This window comes from Chaetura pelagica, unplaced genomic scaffold, assembly GCF_000747805.2.
Source record: "Chaetura pelagica isolate M959 unplaced genomic scaffold, ChaPel_1.0 scaffold244, whole genome shotgun sequence".
Classification (NCBI taxonomy): Eukaryota; Metazoa; Chordata; class Aves; order Apodiformes; family Apodidae; genus Chaetura; species Chaetura pelagica.
The window spans coordinates 3794419-3812926 of NW_009953719.1; the positions used below are offsets into that span (position 1 = coordinate 3794419).

The window sequence follows — 18508 nt, forward strand, 5'->3', positions numbered from 1 at the left end:
TTTTCCTCAGGCTAGCTGTTAGCATGAAAGAATTGAAGTTGTGGCAGCATCATGCCACAGTCTCTAGGTTAACAATGGGGATGATGTTCATCTCACCTGACTCCTGCTCTCTACAGGAGTGTGTCTGGTCTTGGCTGTCTCTCTGGTTAGTGGAGACATACAGGATCTGCTGGAGGGCACTTCTCCCTACCCTGTTTAGACACTTTCTCCTCCTTCAAGGAGGAATAATAATCTCTGAAGGTTCCTGTCTTTTCCCATTGACATGATAATGATTACACCGGACTAGAGTGGCATAAATATGTGAAATATGGCCACCATTCTGCCCCCAGTCTCTAAAACTTGGGGTCTGCAGGGTTTTTCCAGGCAGAAATCAAGGCAGCCTTTTCCCAAAGAGGTGCATTTTGATAATTAAAGTGACAAGAGGTACAGCAGGTGTGAACTTACGTAGAGTACACAGATTCACTATTCCAAACTTATTTCTGTCACTTAGACCTGTAACTCACTGGCTGATTATTAGTGGAGATTCAATACAAATACAAATAGTAAAAGCAAATACGAAGAGTGAGCACCCAATTAATTACTCTAGTGGGATGCTTCATGGACAGGGGGTCCTGATACTGTGTTAGGGGCTGAATCTATCCTGACTGAATGTGAAGAGGAGCCTCTCCTACTTATTCTCAAAGTGCTTGCCTGTAATAGATTTAGGATTGCACAGTGCTTTAAAGATTAAATGTTGTTGTTTTTCTGTGATGACTTATCTGGGGACTGCAATAGATCCCTCTGAAGTGAGAAACCACCGAATCTTCAGCGTTACCAGCAACAGCTTTGAAATGTCCTGGCATGTTGCTTCAGCTCTGAACCATACTTTCCAAGTCCAAGTGTTCAAGGGCAAAGAGATAGTCCAAAACCTGAAGACAGAGGAAATGAAAATGAATGTGTCTGGACTGGAAGCAGGTGTGATGTATGCAGTAGAAATCATCTATGAAACCTGTGGAAAAACCAGCATCTCCCATCAAAATGTTAAAACAGGTAAATAGCCACTTTAAAATAGAAATTATTATTTTTTTCTCCTTCACTCTCCCTCTCTCCACTCATTTGCAGTTCAGCAATCATCCATTTGGTCCTTCCTGAGCTCCACTTCCTTCCTCTCTTCTCTGCCCCAGCATTTACGCAACCAGGACTATCAAGCAGCACAGCTCTGGTGTTAGTTGATAAAGCAGGGCTGGAGCTGACTCAGACTGTTACAGATATCAGGCTAAGCCACAACACTTTCATTTATTTATTTATTTATTTATTTATTTAGGTTTGGCTTGTTGTTGGTTTCGTTTCTTTAGTCTTCCATCAGGCCCCAATTTTTCCTGGTTGAGGGATGTGGCCAGTGAGAAATACAGTCAACCAGTTTGTCAAGGACTCAGCTGAGCTAATGAGAGTGCCCAGAGGAAGGCCAGATTCTGTTGAATATTTATGAGTGACCAGGATTAAAGGGAATAACAAAGGCTGTGTAAGAAAGCTTGCAGAATACTTCCATAATTTTGTTCAATTAGCCAGTGGTGCTAGCTCCACAAAACCCTAGTGTCTTGATCAAGCATTATTTTGTTTTTTCTTTATCCTGAAATTATTCCCTAAGCCTTTATGCAAATAAAGGAATAAATCTCTCCATGTTTTCTTCAAAAAGCAGGCAGTGAACTATTTAGTACTGGCCACAGTGAGAATGCTGCTGTTTATGTTTAGTCACAAGAGCCTTTCCTTTGATCAGATGAGGGATTATTCCAGTTTGGGTCAGAAGGAAATTACTCCCTTTGTAGAGGGAAAATGGGAGGTCTAGTAATTACGGAGACAGGAGGCTGAACTTCAGAGTATGAAGTTAGAGCCCTTGAGAAGAAGAAAAAGTTTTCCAAAGATCAGTCCAAAGAGCAACAGCTTCACATTGTTTGTACAGATTAAAGTAGTTAATAGATTCCTTGGCTCCTTCTTATGGCTCACATGCTCTGTACACTACCTGTCAGGGCTTACCAGACAGAGAAATGTTGTGCACTGTTTGTTTCTTGTGATTACTTTAAGTTTAAGAGTATACTTACTCTCCACACTATCAAGATCACGAAAAAATAATGATTGTGACTGGTGGACCAGAAATGAGATCACAGGCAATTCAATTGTTATGTAGGGTCAGGTCTGCAAGGATTAGGTATATAACTGTTCCACACGTGGTTGTAATTAGACACCTAAGTATCTTCATGGTCCTAGTGTAAGTGCATCTTCTCAATGTATAGGAAGCTTGTGGCAGAATGTTTGCTTTATTTTCTTGGTTTAATACCAAAATCTCTCAACCTTCTCCCTCCTTTCTCCCTCCACCATCTGAGACTTCGGTCGAGGTACAACAGTTTTGATTGAATCCTCCTCTTCTGCTTTGTCAGTGTGTGTTTTATGTGTCCTACAGAGGCCAAGGTATTTGGTATTACTATGAGGATTCTCAACTACAACTTCACTGATGATTTCCATAATGCCAGCAGCTCAGCATATGAAGAATTTTCAAGACTGCTGCTTACACAGGTAATGCTAAAATATCTATGGATAATATATTTTTTATCAATTTAGCATGTATTTTATGTAATAAAGGATATTATGCCTGGCTGAAGTATCCCTTGAAAATCATCCTACTGTTTCCTCTGACCTTTCTTTGTAATTAAAATAAAATTCAGCTGACTGAATAAATCAAGTCCTTGGCCTTATTATTAGCAATGGCACCAATGAGAATTTTCCTCTATAGAAGAGTAAAGGGATTAAAAATGCAGACATGTAACAGGGACTCCCTTCCTTGGATCTTTAGTTTGGCAATAAACTCAGACTAAATTGACTTGAGGCTTTTGAATGGATTATTGAAATAACATAGCTGACATTTATTTCAATGCTGTCTTCTCAGTAAATGTCTGACTGCTTTCAAAGCTCTTTCTTCTTTAAGGAAAAGTGACTAGGTCAGGCTTTCTTCTCCAGCCCCATTCTTTGCATGCACACATGTAGCCACTGCTAGTGTGTAATCAGCCATAGAAAAAACTTGAGTCATGAAGTCTGTGGACAGCTCTCAATTTCACACACAGGGGAAGCGTTCTAGATGCAGCACTCTCCTGCAGGGTGTTTGTAGACAACAGGGCCCAAAGAGAGGAGCTGGGTTCTCCATCCAAAATGAGACTTTCCCAAAACAAATGGGGGGCTCATAAGCATACATGAATATAAATCTGAGTTAAAAACCCCACAATAACAGAACTATATTTTCAAAGGCGTAAGAAATTGCAAGGTGAACCTCCTGACAAGGTTTTGTTTCTCACAGCTGCAAATATTTGCTTTTGTTGTGCAGGAGGTTTTTTGTGGGTGAATCTCCTCTGGGAACAATGCAGACCTAATTGGCATCACGGGATTGAGAAGGAAAAGGAGCATTGCCCATCTGTGTTGCTTCTGCCTCCTTGGGTGTTTGGGAGCACAATATCTCATTCCTCTCTCCCTTCTTTTTCATGCATCCCCACCCTGATCTGAATTTAGACCAGTTAAAACAGCTGGTTTGTAGGAATTCTTGGAACAAACTCTGGCTGGGAACAAAGTGGTGTTGATTTATGGCACTATACGTTGGGTGCTCAAAGGCATGCTTTGAGGTGTATGTAGGAACAAAAGGTTCAAGCATGGAAATGCCTACTAGAGATGTAAGGTGAAACTACCAGCTCCTGCACAGCTCAAATACGGACAGCAGTGTTTACTGTTCAGCTTTACTGTTCAGAGTAACACCATTTGTAACTGATGTATCTACTTAACCCAATTGGTAAAGTTTAATTGTGATATTGCTTTGAAGTTGAGTTGCCTCAAACCCATTTTTTCAAGCTTATCCACCCACATTTTTCTTGTCTCTCATTGTGAGATTGATCACCAGACTCATCTTCAGGCTGGGCTTGAATTGGTGAGTTTGAAATAATCCCTGGGAGGTAAAGGGATTCCCATACTGGGAAATTAAACATTTTTTTAAGCTTCCTTTGGCACTGACAGCAATTGGCACAAACAAGCTTGCATCCATGCAGTTGGGTCTTCCAAAGTAAGATGGTCACATTCAGATTGCCTGTTGGAACTGGCCCCTGGCCAATGCTAAGCATCATCCTCTGCCTGGGCACTGCCTGGGGGACTGCTAGCTTGTAGCAGCCAAAATTCAACCAGAGTTTGTGAAGATGACCAAGTTCTAGTGTCTGGGAGCTAAGGCAAATGTATAAGAGGCTTGGGATGAAAAGTTTACATGACATGCAGAGCTAACATCAAGAATCTGGTGCATGCAGATTTTCCAGGCCAATTCAGCTGTGAGGCAGGCAAAAAGGGGCAGCAGGTATTCTGCTCCCTTCAGCCAAAATGAAAATAGGGTTATTAGACCAGTGGTCAGATGGGTACCATTTTCAAGGGTACCTAAGTGCACCAAGGAGACTCACACTTCTTTGTGACTCAATAATGTCTGAAAAGTAAAATTTCTGAAACACTGAAACTTTTCTTTTTGCATACTTTTCTACATTGTGCGTATATAAATCTTTAAAAATGGCACCACCATAGTTTTAAAATTAGTTATTCTTGTTGAGTTTCTGGTTGTTGATGCTTCTCTCCCTTTGCTCAGCTTGAAAATTCATTTCCACCCAACATTTCTGCTTTATACCAATCTGGGAATCTGAAAGTGCAGATTGAATCCCTGCAAGCTGGAAGCATCATTGTGAGGTTCAGAATCACTGTGCAGGATCTTGAGTTTCCAGTCAATGCCTCCACATTTGCCCCAGTGCTTTCTTACCTGCATAATGGCTCTGCACTTCTAGTGGATCAGCAAAACACTGTGGTAGAAGGTAATTTTTATTATTCTTATCTTTTTGAAGAAGAAAATAGGGTTTGTATTTTGATCATGCACTGTATCGCCAGCATTCTCCTTGAAAAGTACTTTACAGAGAGACTAAGTATGTGATTTGTTGGAGGGAAAACCATGGGATCAAAACTCCTCCTTGGCCATTTATCCACAGGCCCAGAAGGGGTCTGATGAAGGAGCAATGGCTGTCTCCCAGGTCTCTGCTTCCCTCCACTGTGTTTAAGGAGGAGTGGAGCCCTATGTTTCCTTGTTAATTTTGCTCCCTCTCCTCTTTGTAGGCAGTTGGAAGTTTGCCATATCTGTCTCAAACTTAATTGCAGATAGGGTTACTGTAGAATATTTGTAGCCTTTAGACACATGTACCCTCTAGACGGTTTTGTTCTTCAAGGCTGTGGGGCTGTATTTGGGTCAGAGTTTAGGAAAAGAAGTCTAACATCTTCACTATAGAAATCCAGCAAGAGAAATTCACAAATGTACTCTCAGTTAATAGGACTAAGGAAACATGAATGGAATTTATGTTAAACCAGGTCTTTGTTTGATCTTCAGTAATCACCGTTTTTATCTTCACAGGGCTAAGTTCTGGCTTCAGGTTTCCCAGCTGGCAGACCCAGAGTTCAGGAAGTAGCCAAAGCCAACAAAATGGGTTATTCCTCTTTGCAGTGTATTGTGCCCTTAAAAAAGTTTATTTACTGTGATCAGGGAAAACTCACTTTGGAGTTGAAGAGCCTATGGAGGTTAAGGGAAACAGGACAGGAAAAAACAAGTTGCATCTGAAGCCAACAAATATCACAGTGGTAGCAGATATTAAATTGCAAGATGCTGATGCCATAATGCTTTATAAATATTGATCCTGGACTGAAAGAATGGGGAAGAAGGAAATAGCTGTGGACTGGTTCTTTAATTGCAGAAAACCATCTGGCTTCCAGTAGTACTGCTCTTAGCCAGGAGCACAGCCAACTCCTCCACTCCTCCTTAGTGAGAGAGAAAAGAGTCTATTTCTTAGCTCTGCCCAAATGAGCATTTGTTTGACATGAATTTCTTAAAGTCACATGTGGAAAATGAGATGATGGAGTGCAGTACAGTAAGGCAAGGTTTGTACAACGAGCTGTTTTGCTTCTTGAACCACAAGAGTCCTGGGATGTGCCCCGTGACAGTAAGCCCGCACAGATCCTCTTGGCCCAGTGAAGCAAGGCCACCTGGATCCTCTGTGGAGCCTGGCCACCAAAAGGTTATGTGCTTGGCTTAGTGATAGTGACAGAGCAGGGAACTCAACTTTGAAGCAGGAAGGATGAGAAGTCAGAAGAGAGAGAGCAACTGAAGGGAGTGGAGCAATTGCATCTCTCTTTGAGGACTCATGAATTACTAAATTTACTGCCATGATGAATTGAGACACTAAAATGTCTGTCCCTTGTGTGAGGCATGGTGAGAAAAGAGAAGGGGATGTGTGCTGAGTCAGGTCCAAGATAGATCTAGCACAATATCATGTCCTTGGTAGCAGCCAGGAGCCAATGTGTAAGAAGAAGTGTAAGGAGAAGTGTAAAATACAGCAAATGTAGATTATGACTCTCACTAAATACTCTCTTAGCTACCAACTGCTTTCAGCTCCAGAACTCCCTGAATCCAGAGTGATTTATTTAGGTTTCTCCCCCATGCAGTCATGCAAACCTTTAACATGTGCAACATCTTTAGGCAAGGTATTTCACAGATTTGTACCTATTGCATGTACTTCTTATGGGTAAAATGGATAATGAGAAAGAACAAAAAGGTGGAGATGTGTGGGGATGACACTTCCCAAATGTCAAAGGCCAGGGAGGTGCCAAAAGTGCAGAAGGAGAGCACATTGGCTGAAGTGTGATGTTTATAGAGGAAAAAAGTGCATCGTGTGTGTGTGTATGTGCAAGTGCTACATACTAGTGCCAGTGAGCACTGAGAAGAGATCATAAGTGTTTTAGCCCGTTGCGTGACTGAATGTGGCCATCAGAGGTGAAGGAATTTGCTCAGACAGCCATGCTAAATGATGAAAAGGAAACCCTTAGAGAAAGTGGAGCCAGTGAATATAAGCTATTTGGCAGTTAGCACGGGAGCATCTCTCAGATGGTGTTTGAAGCCATGGAGAGTCACAATTACTTCATAGCATAGTAAGACATTAAGGAGGGCACTTTCATTGCTGGTGCTTTAGTCAATCTTGCATACTTCTGTATTCCCCCTAAGTGGCTTAGGCTGTAATGTAATAGGCAGATGCTGGCCATAGGCACATGGAATTGTCTAATGAAAAGAATAATGGATTCAACAGCTATCTAATGAGGAAGAAAGGAAAAGAAGTTGAAATATTAGCTGGAAGAAAGCAAAAGGGGAAGGCTGTCTGCAAGCAGAAAGATGAATGCAGATATGTGCACGCACATACCTGCTCTGTGCTTTCTGTTTCTAGAGTGGGACTTTCCTTTTTTTTCAGAGAAATTATCACAGTGATTAGTCTCTGCATGTTTTCAGAACAAACACTTATGATAATGCATTGTTCAAAACAGTTTTCTAGCCTCTGATCAGAATTGTTTGTCCCAAAACACAGTTTTCAGTCTAATTTTATGCTCTTCTTCATTTACAGTCCTGAGGTAGTGAAGGTGTATGCACAAGAGAGTGCACACAGGAGCACTCCCATGGGATTCACTGAGATTATTTATGTCCAAGCATTAACTTGGCCTTTACATGTTTGCTAGAATAGGGTGTAAGTGGTAATATAAGACTCCAGATCTAAATCTTTCAAGAATAAAGCGACTTGGCAATGAAATACGTCTATAACTTTACAAAAAAAGCACCTCTAACTGATAAAGGGCAGCTCAAATTAGACATAAGGAAGACCCTTAGAGCATATTCATGCATTGATGAACCAGGATCTCTTTTTCTGAGGCTACCAGAAAGAGAGTCACAGTTTTACAGTACTACCTTTCAGAAGAAATCTTTTACAAAATTAGTTTTTCTGTTACAATTTCCTCTGTTAAGATCTGAAGAGTGCTTCTTGTGGGAGTTTCTTGTCTTTTATTTGAAGCAGAAGATTATTTGGATTAACTCTCTATTTAAGATTCCATCTACTGGTAGCTAGTGGTAACATATCTATTAATTACCTGCTGTATCTGAAGGTACTGTACACAGAACTTGGCATAATGTATGCTTTTGATGTAGCAATAGTACAAACCTATGATATTTTTTTTCACTTCAAGTAAGTATTTACTTCTAAACAAAAAAGGCTTCAAAGTTCTTTACCTGGAGAAAAAGTTTTTCAGAGCACAAGGCCAAAGGTTGTTTTTTACGTGAGAGAATAGGAACACAGGTCATACTGCATCACTCAGAGCTTGTCTATCAGGTAAACAAGGAAAAAGGAAGACCACATCCATAAATTGAAGAACTGAAGAAAGGTCTATTTTATAGAATCACAGAATTGTAGAATACCAGGTTGAAAGGGATCTCAAGGATCACCTGGTCCAACCTTTCTTGGCAAAAGCACAATCTAGACAACATGGCCCAGTGTTCTGACCAGCTGAATCTTAAATGTATTCAATGTTGAGGGATCCAGTACTTCCCTGTGGAGATTATTTCAATGGCTGATTGTTCTCATTGTGGTCATTTTTCTTCCTTTCTTCAGTTGGAATCTCCCCAGTAGTAACTTGTACCAATTATCCTTCATATTTTTTATGTATTTGTGATTGTTTCTAGCATAATGCAGCCAGAAGAGAGGCTGTCTGACTGATTTGGCTTTTTTTCTTAACAGACTGGGATGAATGTGCTTCTCTTGCCGAGAATGACTGCTCCACATCTGCAGAGTGTATCAATGTGATGGGCTCCTACCTGTGCAGATGCAAGACAACGATGGATACCAATCCATCCCGACCTGGAAGAAACTGTGAGGGTGAGCAGAAGATTGGAGTGTAGTTCCCCTTTGCCCTGAAAGTTTGGAATAAAGAGAGGTGTTTTGCCTCTACTTTTATTGCAACTGTTTATAGAGCACACTATATATATAGATGCACCTTTGCAATCTCTGGCAGAAGGACTGTATACAATCTGTCTCTGAACATGAAGGTGACCCCTTCAGATGAAATCTCTCTGAGATTCTCTTTGACTAGCCTAATAACTGGCTGTTGAGCAACATGAAGTGTACTTTTTACTCTTTTGGAATATTTGTGGCTAATATCGTCTCACTGAAATGATCCATGACCTGCCATCCAGGAGAGGAGACCAGAAATCAAATCTGCTTCTTTGTGTAGGTACAAACCAGATTCACCACCATAAAAATCATGTATGCTACAATGTGTTCAGGAAATATCCAAGACCTGTTTCTGTAATGCTGTTATGGGTGGCTGCGTGGTCTCAGTCCCATTTTCAGGTCAGACCCTGATGCCTCTTTGTCCAGTGAGAGGTCCCATTTCAATGTACATTTGCTGTGTTGCAGGTGAGATTGTGGACCCTCTCAGTGAAACGATGGCTCCTGAAATAACAAACAGTACAGAGCTTGCTCCTGAAGAAGTGAGTCCTGCAGGCCCTTCTTCCCTTGCCACCATAGAAGTGGTGGAGGCTGTAGGTTCTGAGCTGAGCACTGCTGTATACGTCCCTGTTCCCCTGCCCCTGGATGAGAAGCAAGCACCTCATGGTCATTCTCCCACTGATGTTCCTCCAGCAGCTTGGAGAAAAGTCCCAGCAACACAGATGGGCTTTGCCAGGGACAACAGCTCCATGTCCAAGGGAGCTGCAGCCAGTGAGGAAGTAGCCATGAGTGCAGAGCAGCAGCTGGCTGTAAGTCCATCACAGCAAAGTTCTGCAGCAGAGGCTTCCTCCAGCGCATCGCAGCAAGAGGCTGCCCTCACAAACGTGCCCAGAGGCACAGCTGGCCAAGAGCAATCCAGCTCACCATTGCTGGTCTTTCCAAACCAAACAGCCTCTGCTTCCACCAGAAGTCGCACTACTTCTGATGTGCCTCAAGACAGCTCTCAAGGTGGCTCCAGTATGACTCTGCCAGCCACTGGGGATGCTGGTGTTCCCACCCTCAACACCACTCTCAGAGCCCATGTAGAGATTGGAGGAGAGAACAGCTCTTGGGCTGAGCAATATGCCAGATCCCTGGGGCCATCAACTTTGCCAGGCACCTCTCCAGCTCCCAGCCCAGCACCGAGCCCCACCATGGACCAGGGTGAGTGTGCACTGAGTGGGGTCTGCACGTGTGGTAATTCAGCTGCATGAAAAGCAAAGCTGGGAGAGATGCACAGCTGCCATCAGTGGTCTGGGGTGAAGGTGCCTGAAACTAATTTCTTTCTTTCTTTCTTTCTTTCTTTCTTTCTTTCTTTCTTTCTTTCTTTCTTTCTTTCTTTCTTTCTTTCTTTCTTTCTTTCTTTCTTTCTTTCTTCTTTCTTTCTTCTTTCTTTTTCTTTCTTTCTTTCTTTCTTTCTTTCTTTCTTTCTTTCTTTCTTTCTTTCTTTCTTTCTTTCTTTCTTTCTTTCTTTCTTTCTTTCTTTCTTTCTTTCTTTCTTTCTTTCTTTCTTTCTTTCTTTCTTTCTTTCTTTCTTTCTTTCTTTCTTTCTTTCTTTCTTTCTTTCTTTCTTTCTTTCTTTCTTTCTTTCTTTCTTTCTTTCTTTCTTTCTTTCTTTCTTTCTTTCTTTCTTTCTTTCTTTCTTTCTTTCTTTCTTTCTTTCTTTCTTTCTTTCTTTCTTTCTTTCTTTCTTTCTTTCTTTCTTTCTTTCTTTCTTTCTTTCTTTCTTTCTTTCTTTCTTTCTTTCTTTCTTTCTTTCTTTCTTTCTTTCTTTCTTTCTTTCTTTCTTTCTTTCTTTCTTTCTTTCTTTCTTTCTTTCTTTCTTTCTTTCTTTCTTTCTTTCTTTCTTTCTTTCTTTCTTTCTTTCTTTCTTTCTTTCTTTCTTTCTTTCTTCCTTTCTTCCTTTCTTCCTTTCTTCCTTTCTTCCTTTCTTCCTTTCTTCCTTTCTTCCTTTCTTCCTTTCTTCCTTTCTTCCTTTCTTCCTTTCTTCCTTTCTTCCTTTCTTCCTTTCTTCCTTTCTTCCTTTCTTCCTTTCTTCCTTTCTTCCTTTCTTCCTTTCTTCCTTTCTTCCTTTCTTCCTTTCTTCCTTTCTTCCTTTCTTCCTTTCTTCCTTTCTTCCTTTCTTCCTTTCTTCCTTTCTTCCTTTCTTCCTTTCTTCCTTTCTTCCTTTCTTCCTTTCTTCCTTTCTTCCTTTCTTCCTTTCTTCCTTTCTTCCTTTCTTCCTTTCTTCCTTTCTTCCTTTCTTCCTTTCTTCCTTTCTTCCTTTCTTCCTTTCTTCCTTTCTTCCTTTCTTCCTTTCTTCCTTTCTTCCTTTCTTCCTTTCTTCCTTTCTTCCTTTCTTCCTTTCTTCCTTTCTTCCTTTCTTCCTTTCTTCCTTTCTTCCTTTCTTCCTTTCTTCCTTTCTTCCTTTCTTCCTTTCTTCCTTTCTTCCTTTCTTCCTTTCTTCCTTTCTTCCTTTCTTCCTTTCTTCCTTTCTTCCTTTCTTCCTTTCTTCCTTTCTTCCTTTCTTCCTTTCTTCCTTTCTTCCTTTCTTCCTTTCTTCCTTTCTTCCTTTCTTCCTTTCTTCCTTTCTTCCTTTCTTCCTTTCTTCCTTTCTTCCTTTCTTCCTTTCTTCCTTTCTTCCTTTCTTCCTTTCTTCCTTTCTTCCTTTCTTCCTTTCTTCCTTTCTTCCTTTCTTCCTTTCTTCCTTTCTTCCTTTCTTCCTTTCTTCCTTTCTTCCTTTCTTCCTTTCTTCCTTTCTTCCTTTCTTCCTTTCTTCCTTTCTTCCTTTCTTCCTTTCTTCCTTTCTTCCTTTCTTCCTTTCTTCCTTTCTTCCTTTCTTCCTTTCTTCCTTTCTTCCTTTCTTCCTTTCTTCCTTTCTTCCTTTCTTCCTTTCTTCCTTTCTTCCTTTCTTCCTTTCTTCCTTTCTTCCTTTCTTCCTTTCTTCCTTTCTTCCTTTCTTCCTTTCTTCCTTTCTTCCTTTCTTCCTTTCTTCCTTTCTTCCTTTCTTCCTTTCTTCCTTTCTTCCTTTCTTCCTTTCTTCCTTTCTTCCTTTCTTCCTTTCTTCCTTTCTTCCTTTCTTCCTTTCTTCCTTTCTTCCTTTCTTCCTTTCTTCCTTTCTTCCTTTCTTCCTTTCTTCCTTTCTTCCTTTCTTCCTTTCTTCCTTTCTTCCTTTCTTCCTTTCTTCCTTTCTTCCTTTCTTCCTTTCTTCCTTTCTTCCTTTCTTCCTTTCTTCCTTTCTTCCTTTCTTCCTTTCTTCCTTTCTTCCTTTCTTCCTTTCTTCCTTTCTTCCTTTCTTCCTTTCTTCCTTTCTTCCTTTCTTCCTTTCTTCCTTTCTTCCTTTCTTCCTTTCTTCCTTTCTTCCTTTCTTCCTTTCTTCCTTTCTTCCTTTCTTCCTTTCTTCCTTTCTTCCTTTCTTCCTTTCTTCCTTTCTTCCTTTCTTCCTTTCTTCCTTTCTTCCTTTCTTCCTTTCTTCCTTTCTTCCTTTCTTCCTTTCTTCCTTTCTTCCTTTCTTCCTTTCTTCCTTTCTTCCTTTCTTCCTTTCTTCCTTTCTTCCTTTCTTCCTTTCTTCCTTTCTTCCTTTCTTCCTTTCTTCCTTTCTTCCTTTCTTCCTTTCTTCCTTTCTTCCTTTCTTCCTTTCTTCCTTTCTTCCTTTCTTCCTTTCTTCCTTTCTTCCTTTCTTCCTTTCTTCCTTTCTTCCTTTCTTCCTTTCTTCCTTTCTTCCTTTCTTCCTTTCTTCCTTTCTTCCTTTCTTCCTTTCTTCCTTTCTTCCTTTCTTCCTTTCTTCCTTTCTTCCTTTCTTCCTTTCTTCCTTTCTTCCTTTCTTCCTTTCTTCCTTTCTTCCTTTCTTCCTTTCTTCCTTTCTTCCTTTCTTCCTTTCTTCCTTTCTTCCTTTCTTCCTTTCTTCCTTTCTTCCTTTCTTCCTTTCTTCCTTTCTTCCTTTCTTCCTTTCTTCCTTTCTTCCTTTCTTCCTTTCTTCCTTTCTTCCTTTCTTCCTTTCTTCCTTTCTTCCTTTCTTCCTTTCTTCCTTTCTTCCTTTCTTCCTTTCTTCCTTTCTTCCTTTCTTCCTTTCTTCCTTTCTTCCTTTCTTCCTTTCTTCCTTTCTTCCTTTCTTCCTTTCTTCCTTTCTTCCTTTCTTCCTTTCTTCCTTTCTTCCTTTCTTCCTTTCTTCCTTTCTTCCTTTCTTCCTTTCTTCCTTTCTTCCTTTCTTCCTTTCTTCCTTTCTTCCTTTCTTCCTTTCTTCCTTTCTTCCTTTCTTCCTTTCTTCCTTTCTTCCTTTCTTCCTTTCTTCCTTTCTTCCTTTCTTCCTTTCTTCCTTTCTTCCTTTCTTCCTTTCTTCCTTTCTTCCTTTCTTCCTTTCTTCCTTTCTTCCTTTCTTCCTTTCTTCCTTTCTTCCTTTCTTCCTTTCTTCCTTTCTTCCTTTCTTCCTTTCTTCCTTTCTTCCTTTCTTCCTTTCTTCCTTTCTTCCTTTCTTCCTTTCTTCCTTTCTTCCTTTCTTCCTTTCTTCCTTTCTTCCTTTCTTCCTTTCTTCCTTTCTTCCTTTCTTCCTTTCTTCCTTTCTTCCTTTCTTCCTTTCTTCCTTTCTTCCTTTCTTCCTTTCTTCCTTTCTTCCTTTCTTCCTTTCTTCCTTTCTTCCTTTCTTCCTTTCTTCCTTTCTTCCTTTCTTCCTTTCTTCCTTTCTTCCTTTCTTCCTTTCTTCCTTTCTTCCTTTCTTCCTTTCTTCCTTTCTTCCTTTCTTCCTTTCTTCCTTTCTTCCTTTCTTCCTTTCTTCCTTTCTTCCTTTCTTCCTTTCTTCCTTTCTTCCTTTCTTCCTTTCTTCCTTTCTTCCTTTCTTCCTTTCTTCCTTTCTTCCTTTCTTCCTTTCTTCCTTTCTTCCTTTCTTCCTTTCTTCCTTTCTTCCTTTCTTCCTTTCTTCCTTTCTTCCTTTCTTCCTTTCTTCCTTTCTTCCTTTCTTCCTTTCTTCCTTTCTTCCTTTCTTCCTTTCTTCCTTTCTTCCTTTCTTCCTTTCTTCCTTTCTTCCTTTCTTCCTTTCTTCCTTTCTTCCTTTCTTCCTTTCTTCCTTTCTTCCTTTCTTCCTTTCTTCCTTTCTTCCTTTCTTCCTTTCTTCCTTTCTTCCTTTCTTCCTTTCTTCCTTTCTTCCTTTCTTCCTTTCTTCCTTTCTTCCTTTCTTCCTTTCTTCCTTTCTTCCTTTCTTCCTTTCTTCCTTTCTTCCTTTCTTCCTTTCTTCCTTTCTTCCTTTCTTCCTTTCTTCCTTTCTTCCTTTCTTCCTTTCTTCCTTTCTTCCTTTCTTCCTTTCTTCCTTTCTTCCTTTCTTCCTTTCTTCCTTTCTTCCTTTCTTCCTTTCTTCCTTTCTTCCTTTCTTCCTTTCTTCCTTTCTTCCTTTCTTCCTTTCTTCCTTTCTTCCTTTCTTCCTTTCTTCCTTTCTTCCTTTCTTCCTTTCTTCCTTTCTTCCTTTCTTCCTTTCTTCCTTTCTTCCTTTCTTCCTTTCTTCCTTTCTTCCTTTCTTCCTTTCTTCCTTTCTTCCTTTCTTCCTTTCTTCCTTTCTTCCTTTCTTCCTTTCTTCCTTTCTTCCTTTCTTCCTTTCTTCCTTTCTTCCTTTCTTCCTTTCTTCCTTTCTTCCTTTCTTCCTTTCTTCCTTTCTTCCTTTCTTCCTTTCTTCCTTTCTTCCTTTCTTCCTTTCTTCCTTTCTTCCTTTCTTCCTTTCTTCCTTTCTTCCTTTCTTCCTTTCTTCCTTTCTTCCTTTCTTCCTTTCTTCCTTTCTTCCTTTCTTCCTTTCTTCCTTTCTTCCTTTCTTCCTTTCTTCCTTTCTTCCTTTCTTCCTTTCTTCCTTTCTTCCTTTCTTCCTTTCTTCCTTTCTTCCTTTCTTCCTTTCTTCCTTTCTTCCTTTCTTCCTTTCTTCCTTTCTTCCTTTCTTCCTTTCTTCCTTTCTTCCTTTCTTCCTTTCTTCCTTTCTTCCTTTCTTCCTTTCTTCCTTTCTTCCTTTCTTCCTTTCTTCCTTTCTTCCTTTCTTCCTTTCTTCCTTTCTTCCTTTCTTCCTTTCTTCCTTTCTTCCTTTCTTCCTTTCTTCCTTTCTTCCTTTCTTCCTTTCTTCCTTTCTTCCTTTCTTCCTTTCTTCCTTTCTTCCTTTCTTCCTTTCTTCCTTTCTTCCTTTCTTCCTTTCTTCCTTTCTTCCTTTCTTCCTTTCTTCCTTTCTTCCTTTCTTCCTTTCTTCCTTTCTTCCTTTCTTCCTTTCTTCCTTTCTTCCTTTCTTCCTTTCTTCCTTTCTTCCTTTCTTCCTTTCTTCCTTTCTTCCTTTCTTCCTTTCTTCCTTTCTTCCTTTCTTCCTTTCTTCCTTTCTTCCTTTCTTCCTTTCTTCCTTTCTTCCTTTCTTCCTTTCTTCCTTTCTTCCTTTCTTCCTTTCTTCCTTTCTTCCTTTCTTCCTTTCTTCCTTTCTTCCTTTCTTCCTTTCTTCCTTTCTTCCTTTCTTCCTTTCTTCCTTTCTTCCTTTCTTCCTTTCTTCCTTTCTTCCTTTCTTCCTTTCTTCCTTTCTTCCTTTCTTCCTTTCTTCCTTTCTTCCTTTCTTCCTTTCTTCCTTTCTTCCTTTCTTCCTTTCTTCCTTTCTTCCTTTCTTCCTTTCTTCCTTTCTTCCTTTCTTCCTTTCTTCCTTTCTTCCTTTCTTCCTTTCTTCCTTTCTTCCTTTCTTCCTTTCTTCCTTTCTTCCTTTCTTCCTTTCTTCCTTTCTTCCTTTCTTCCTTTCTTCCTTTCTTCCTTTCTTCCTTTCTTCCTTTCTTCCTTTCTTCCTTTCTTCCTTTCTTCCTTTCTTCCTTTCTTCCTTTCTTCCTTTCTTCCTTTCTTCCTTTCTTCCTTTCTTCCTTTCTTCCTTTCTTCCTTTCTTCCTTTCTTCCTTTCTTCCTTTCTTCCTTTCTTCCTTTCTTCCTTTCTTCCTTTCTTCCTTTCTTCCTTTCTTCCTTTCTTCCTTTCTTCCTTTCTTCCTTTCTTCCTTTCTTCCTTTCTTCCTTTCTTCCTTTCTTCCTTTCTTCCTTTCTTCCTTTCTTCCTTTCTTCCTTTCTTCCTTTCTTCCTTTCTTCCTTTCTTCCTTTCTTCCTTTCTTCCTTTCTTCCTTTCTTCCTTTCTTCCTTTCTTCCTTTCTTCCTTTCTTCCTTTCTTCCTTTCTTCCTTTCTTCCTTTCTTCCTTTCTTCCTTTCTTCCTTTCTTCCTTTCTTCCTTTCTTCCTTTCTTCCTTTCTTCCTTTCTTCCTTTCTTCCTTTCTTCCTTTCTTCCTTTCTTCCTTTCTTCCTTTCTTCCTTTCTTCCTTTCTTCCTTTCTTCCTTTCTTCCTTTCTTCCTTTCTTCCTTTCTTCCTTTCTTCCTTTCTTCCTTTCTTCCTTTCTTCCTTTCTTCCTTTCTTCCTTTCTTCCTTTCTTCCTTTCTTCCTTTCTTCCTTTCTTCCTTTCTTCCTTTCTTCCTTTCTTCCTTTCTTCCTTTCTTCCTTTCTTCCTTTCTTCCTTTCTTCCTTTCTTCCTTTCTTCCTTTCTTCCTTTCTTCCTTTCTTCCTTTCTTCCTTTCTTCCTTTCTTCCTTTCTTCCTTTCTTCCTTTCTTCCTTTCTTCCTTTCTTCCTTTCTTCCTTTCTTCCTTTCTTCCTTTCTTCCTTTCTTCCTTTCTTCCTTTCTTCCTTTCTTCCTTTCTTCCTTTCTTCCTTTCTTCCTTTCTTCCTTTCTTCCTTTCTTCCTTTCTTCCTTTCTTCCTTTCTTCCTTTCTTCCTTTCTTCCTTTCTTCCTTTCTTCCTTTCTTCCTTTCTTCCTTTCTTCCTTTCTTCCTTTCTTCCTTTCTTCCTTTCTTCCTTTCTTCCTTTCTTCCTTTCTTCCTTTCTTCCTTTCTTCCTTTCTTCCTTTCTTCCTTTCTTCCTTTCTTCCTTTCTTCCTTTCTTCCTTTCTTCCTTTCTTCCTTTCTTCCTTTCTTCCTTTCTTCCTTTCTTCCTTTCTTCCTTTCTTCCTTTCTTCCTTTCTTCCTTTCTTCCTTTCTTCCTTTCTTCCTTTCTTCCTTTCTTCCTTTCTTCCTTTCTTCCTTTCTTCCTTTCTTCCTTTCTTCCTTTCTTCCTTTCTTCCTTTCTTCCTTTCTTCCTTTCTTCCTTTCTTCCTTTCTTCCTTTCTTCCTTTCTTCCTTTCTTCCTTTCTTCCTTTCTTCCTTTCTTCCTTTCTTCCTTTCTTCCTTTCTTCCTTTCTTCCTTTCTTCCTTTCTTCCTTTCTTCCTTTCTTCCTTTCTTCCTTTCTTCCTTTCTTCCTTTCTTCCTTTCTTCCTTTCTTCCTTTCTTCCTTTCTTCCTTTCTTCCTTTCTTCCTTTCTTCCTTTCTTCCTTTCTTCCTTTCTTCCTTTCTTCCTTTCTTCCTTTCTTCCTTTCTTCCTTTCTTCCTTTCTTCCTTTCTTCCTTTCTTCCTTTCTTCCTTTCTTCCTTTCTTCCTTTCTTCCTTTCTTCCTTTCTTCCTTTCTTCCTTTCTTCCTTTCTTCCTTTCTTCCTTTCTTCCTTTCTTCCTTTCTTCCTTTCTTCCTTTCTTCCTTTCTTCCTTTCTTCCTTTCTTCCTTTCTTCCTTTCTTCCTTTCTTCCTTTCTTCCTTTCTTCCTTTCTTCCTTTCTTCCTTTCTTCCTTTCTTCCTTTCTTCCTTTCTTCCTTTCTTCCTTTCTTCCTTTCTTCCTTTCTTCCTTTCTTCCTTTCTTCCTTTCTTCCTTTCTTCCTTTCTTCCTTTCTTCCTTTCTTCCTTTCTTCCTTTCTTCCTTTCTTCCTTTCTTCCTTTCTTCCTTTCTTCCTTTCTTCCTTTCTTCCTTTCTTCCTTTCTTCCTTTCTTCCTTTCTTCCTTTCTTCCTTTCTTCCTTTCTTCCTTTCTTCCTTTCTTCCTTTCTTCCTTTCTTCCTTTCTTCCTTTCTTCCTTTCTTCCTTTCTTCCTTTCTTCCTTTCTTCCTTTCTTCCTTTCTTCCTTTCTTCCTTTCTTCCTTTCTTCCTTTCTTCCTTTCTTCCTTTCTTCCTTTCTTCCTTTCTTCCTTTCTTCCTTTCTTCCTTTCTTCCTTTCTTCCTTTCTTCCTTTCTTCCTTTCTTCCTTTCTTCCTTTCTTCCTTTCTTCCTTTCTTCCTTTCTTCCTTTCTTCCTTTCTTCCTTTCTTCCTTTCTTCCTTTCTTCCTTTCTTCCTTTCTTCCTTTCTTCCTTTCTTCCTTTCTTCCTTTCTTCCTTTCTTCCTTTCTTCCTTTCTTCCTTTCTTCCTTTCTTCCTTTCTTCCTTTCTTCCTTTCTTCCTTTCTTCCTTTCTTCCTTTCTTCCTTTCTTCCTTTCTTCCTTTCTTCCTTTCTTCCTTTCTTCCTTTCTTCCTTTCTTCCTTTCTTCCTTTCTTCCTTTCTTCCTTTCTTCCTTTCTTCCTTTCTTCCTTTCTTCCTTTCTTCCTTTCTTCCTTTCTTCCTTTCTTCCTTTCTTCCTTTCTTCCTTTCTTCCTTTCTTCCTTTCTTCCTTTCTTCCTTTCTTCCTTTCTTCCTTTCTTCCTTTCTTCCTTTCTTCCTTTCTTCCTTTCTTCCTTTCTTCCTTTCTTCCTTTCTTCCTTTCTTCCTTTCTTCCTTTCTTCCTTTCTTCCTTTCTTCCTTTCTTCCTTTCTTCCTTTCTTCCTTTCTTCCTTTCTTCCTTTCTTCC

General features: G+C 39.7%; 1 protein-coding gene across 1 annotated transcript in view; it reads left to right on the forward strand.

The window, feature by feature from the left end:
- UMODL1 (uromodulin-like 1) overlaps nucleotides 1-18508 on the forward strand; it is a 69493-nt gene that overhangs the window by 18661 nt on the left and 32324 nt on the right. Inside the window, exons 8-12 of the mRNA XM_010000455.1 lie at nucleotides 775-1029; nucleotides 2438-2550; nucleotides 4637-4856; nucleotides 8637-8774; nucleotides 9315-10049. Of these exons, the coding sequence (XP_009998757.1) occupies nucleotides 775-1029; nucleotides 2438-2550; nucleotides 4637-4856; nucleotides 8637-8774; nucleotides 9315-10049 (1461 nt within the window). The remainder of the gene's footprint in view (nucleotides 1-774; nucleotides 1030-2437; nucleotides 2551-4636; nucleotides 4857-8636; nucleotides 8775-9314; nucleotides 10050-18508) is intronic.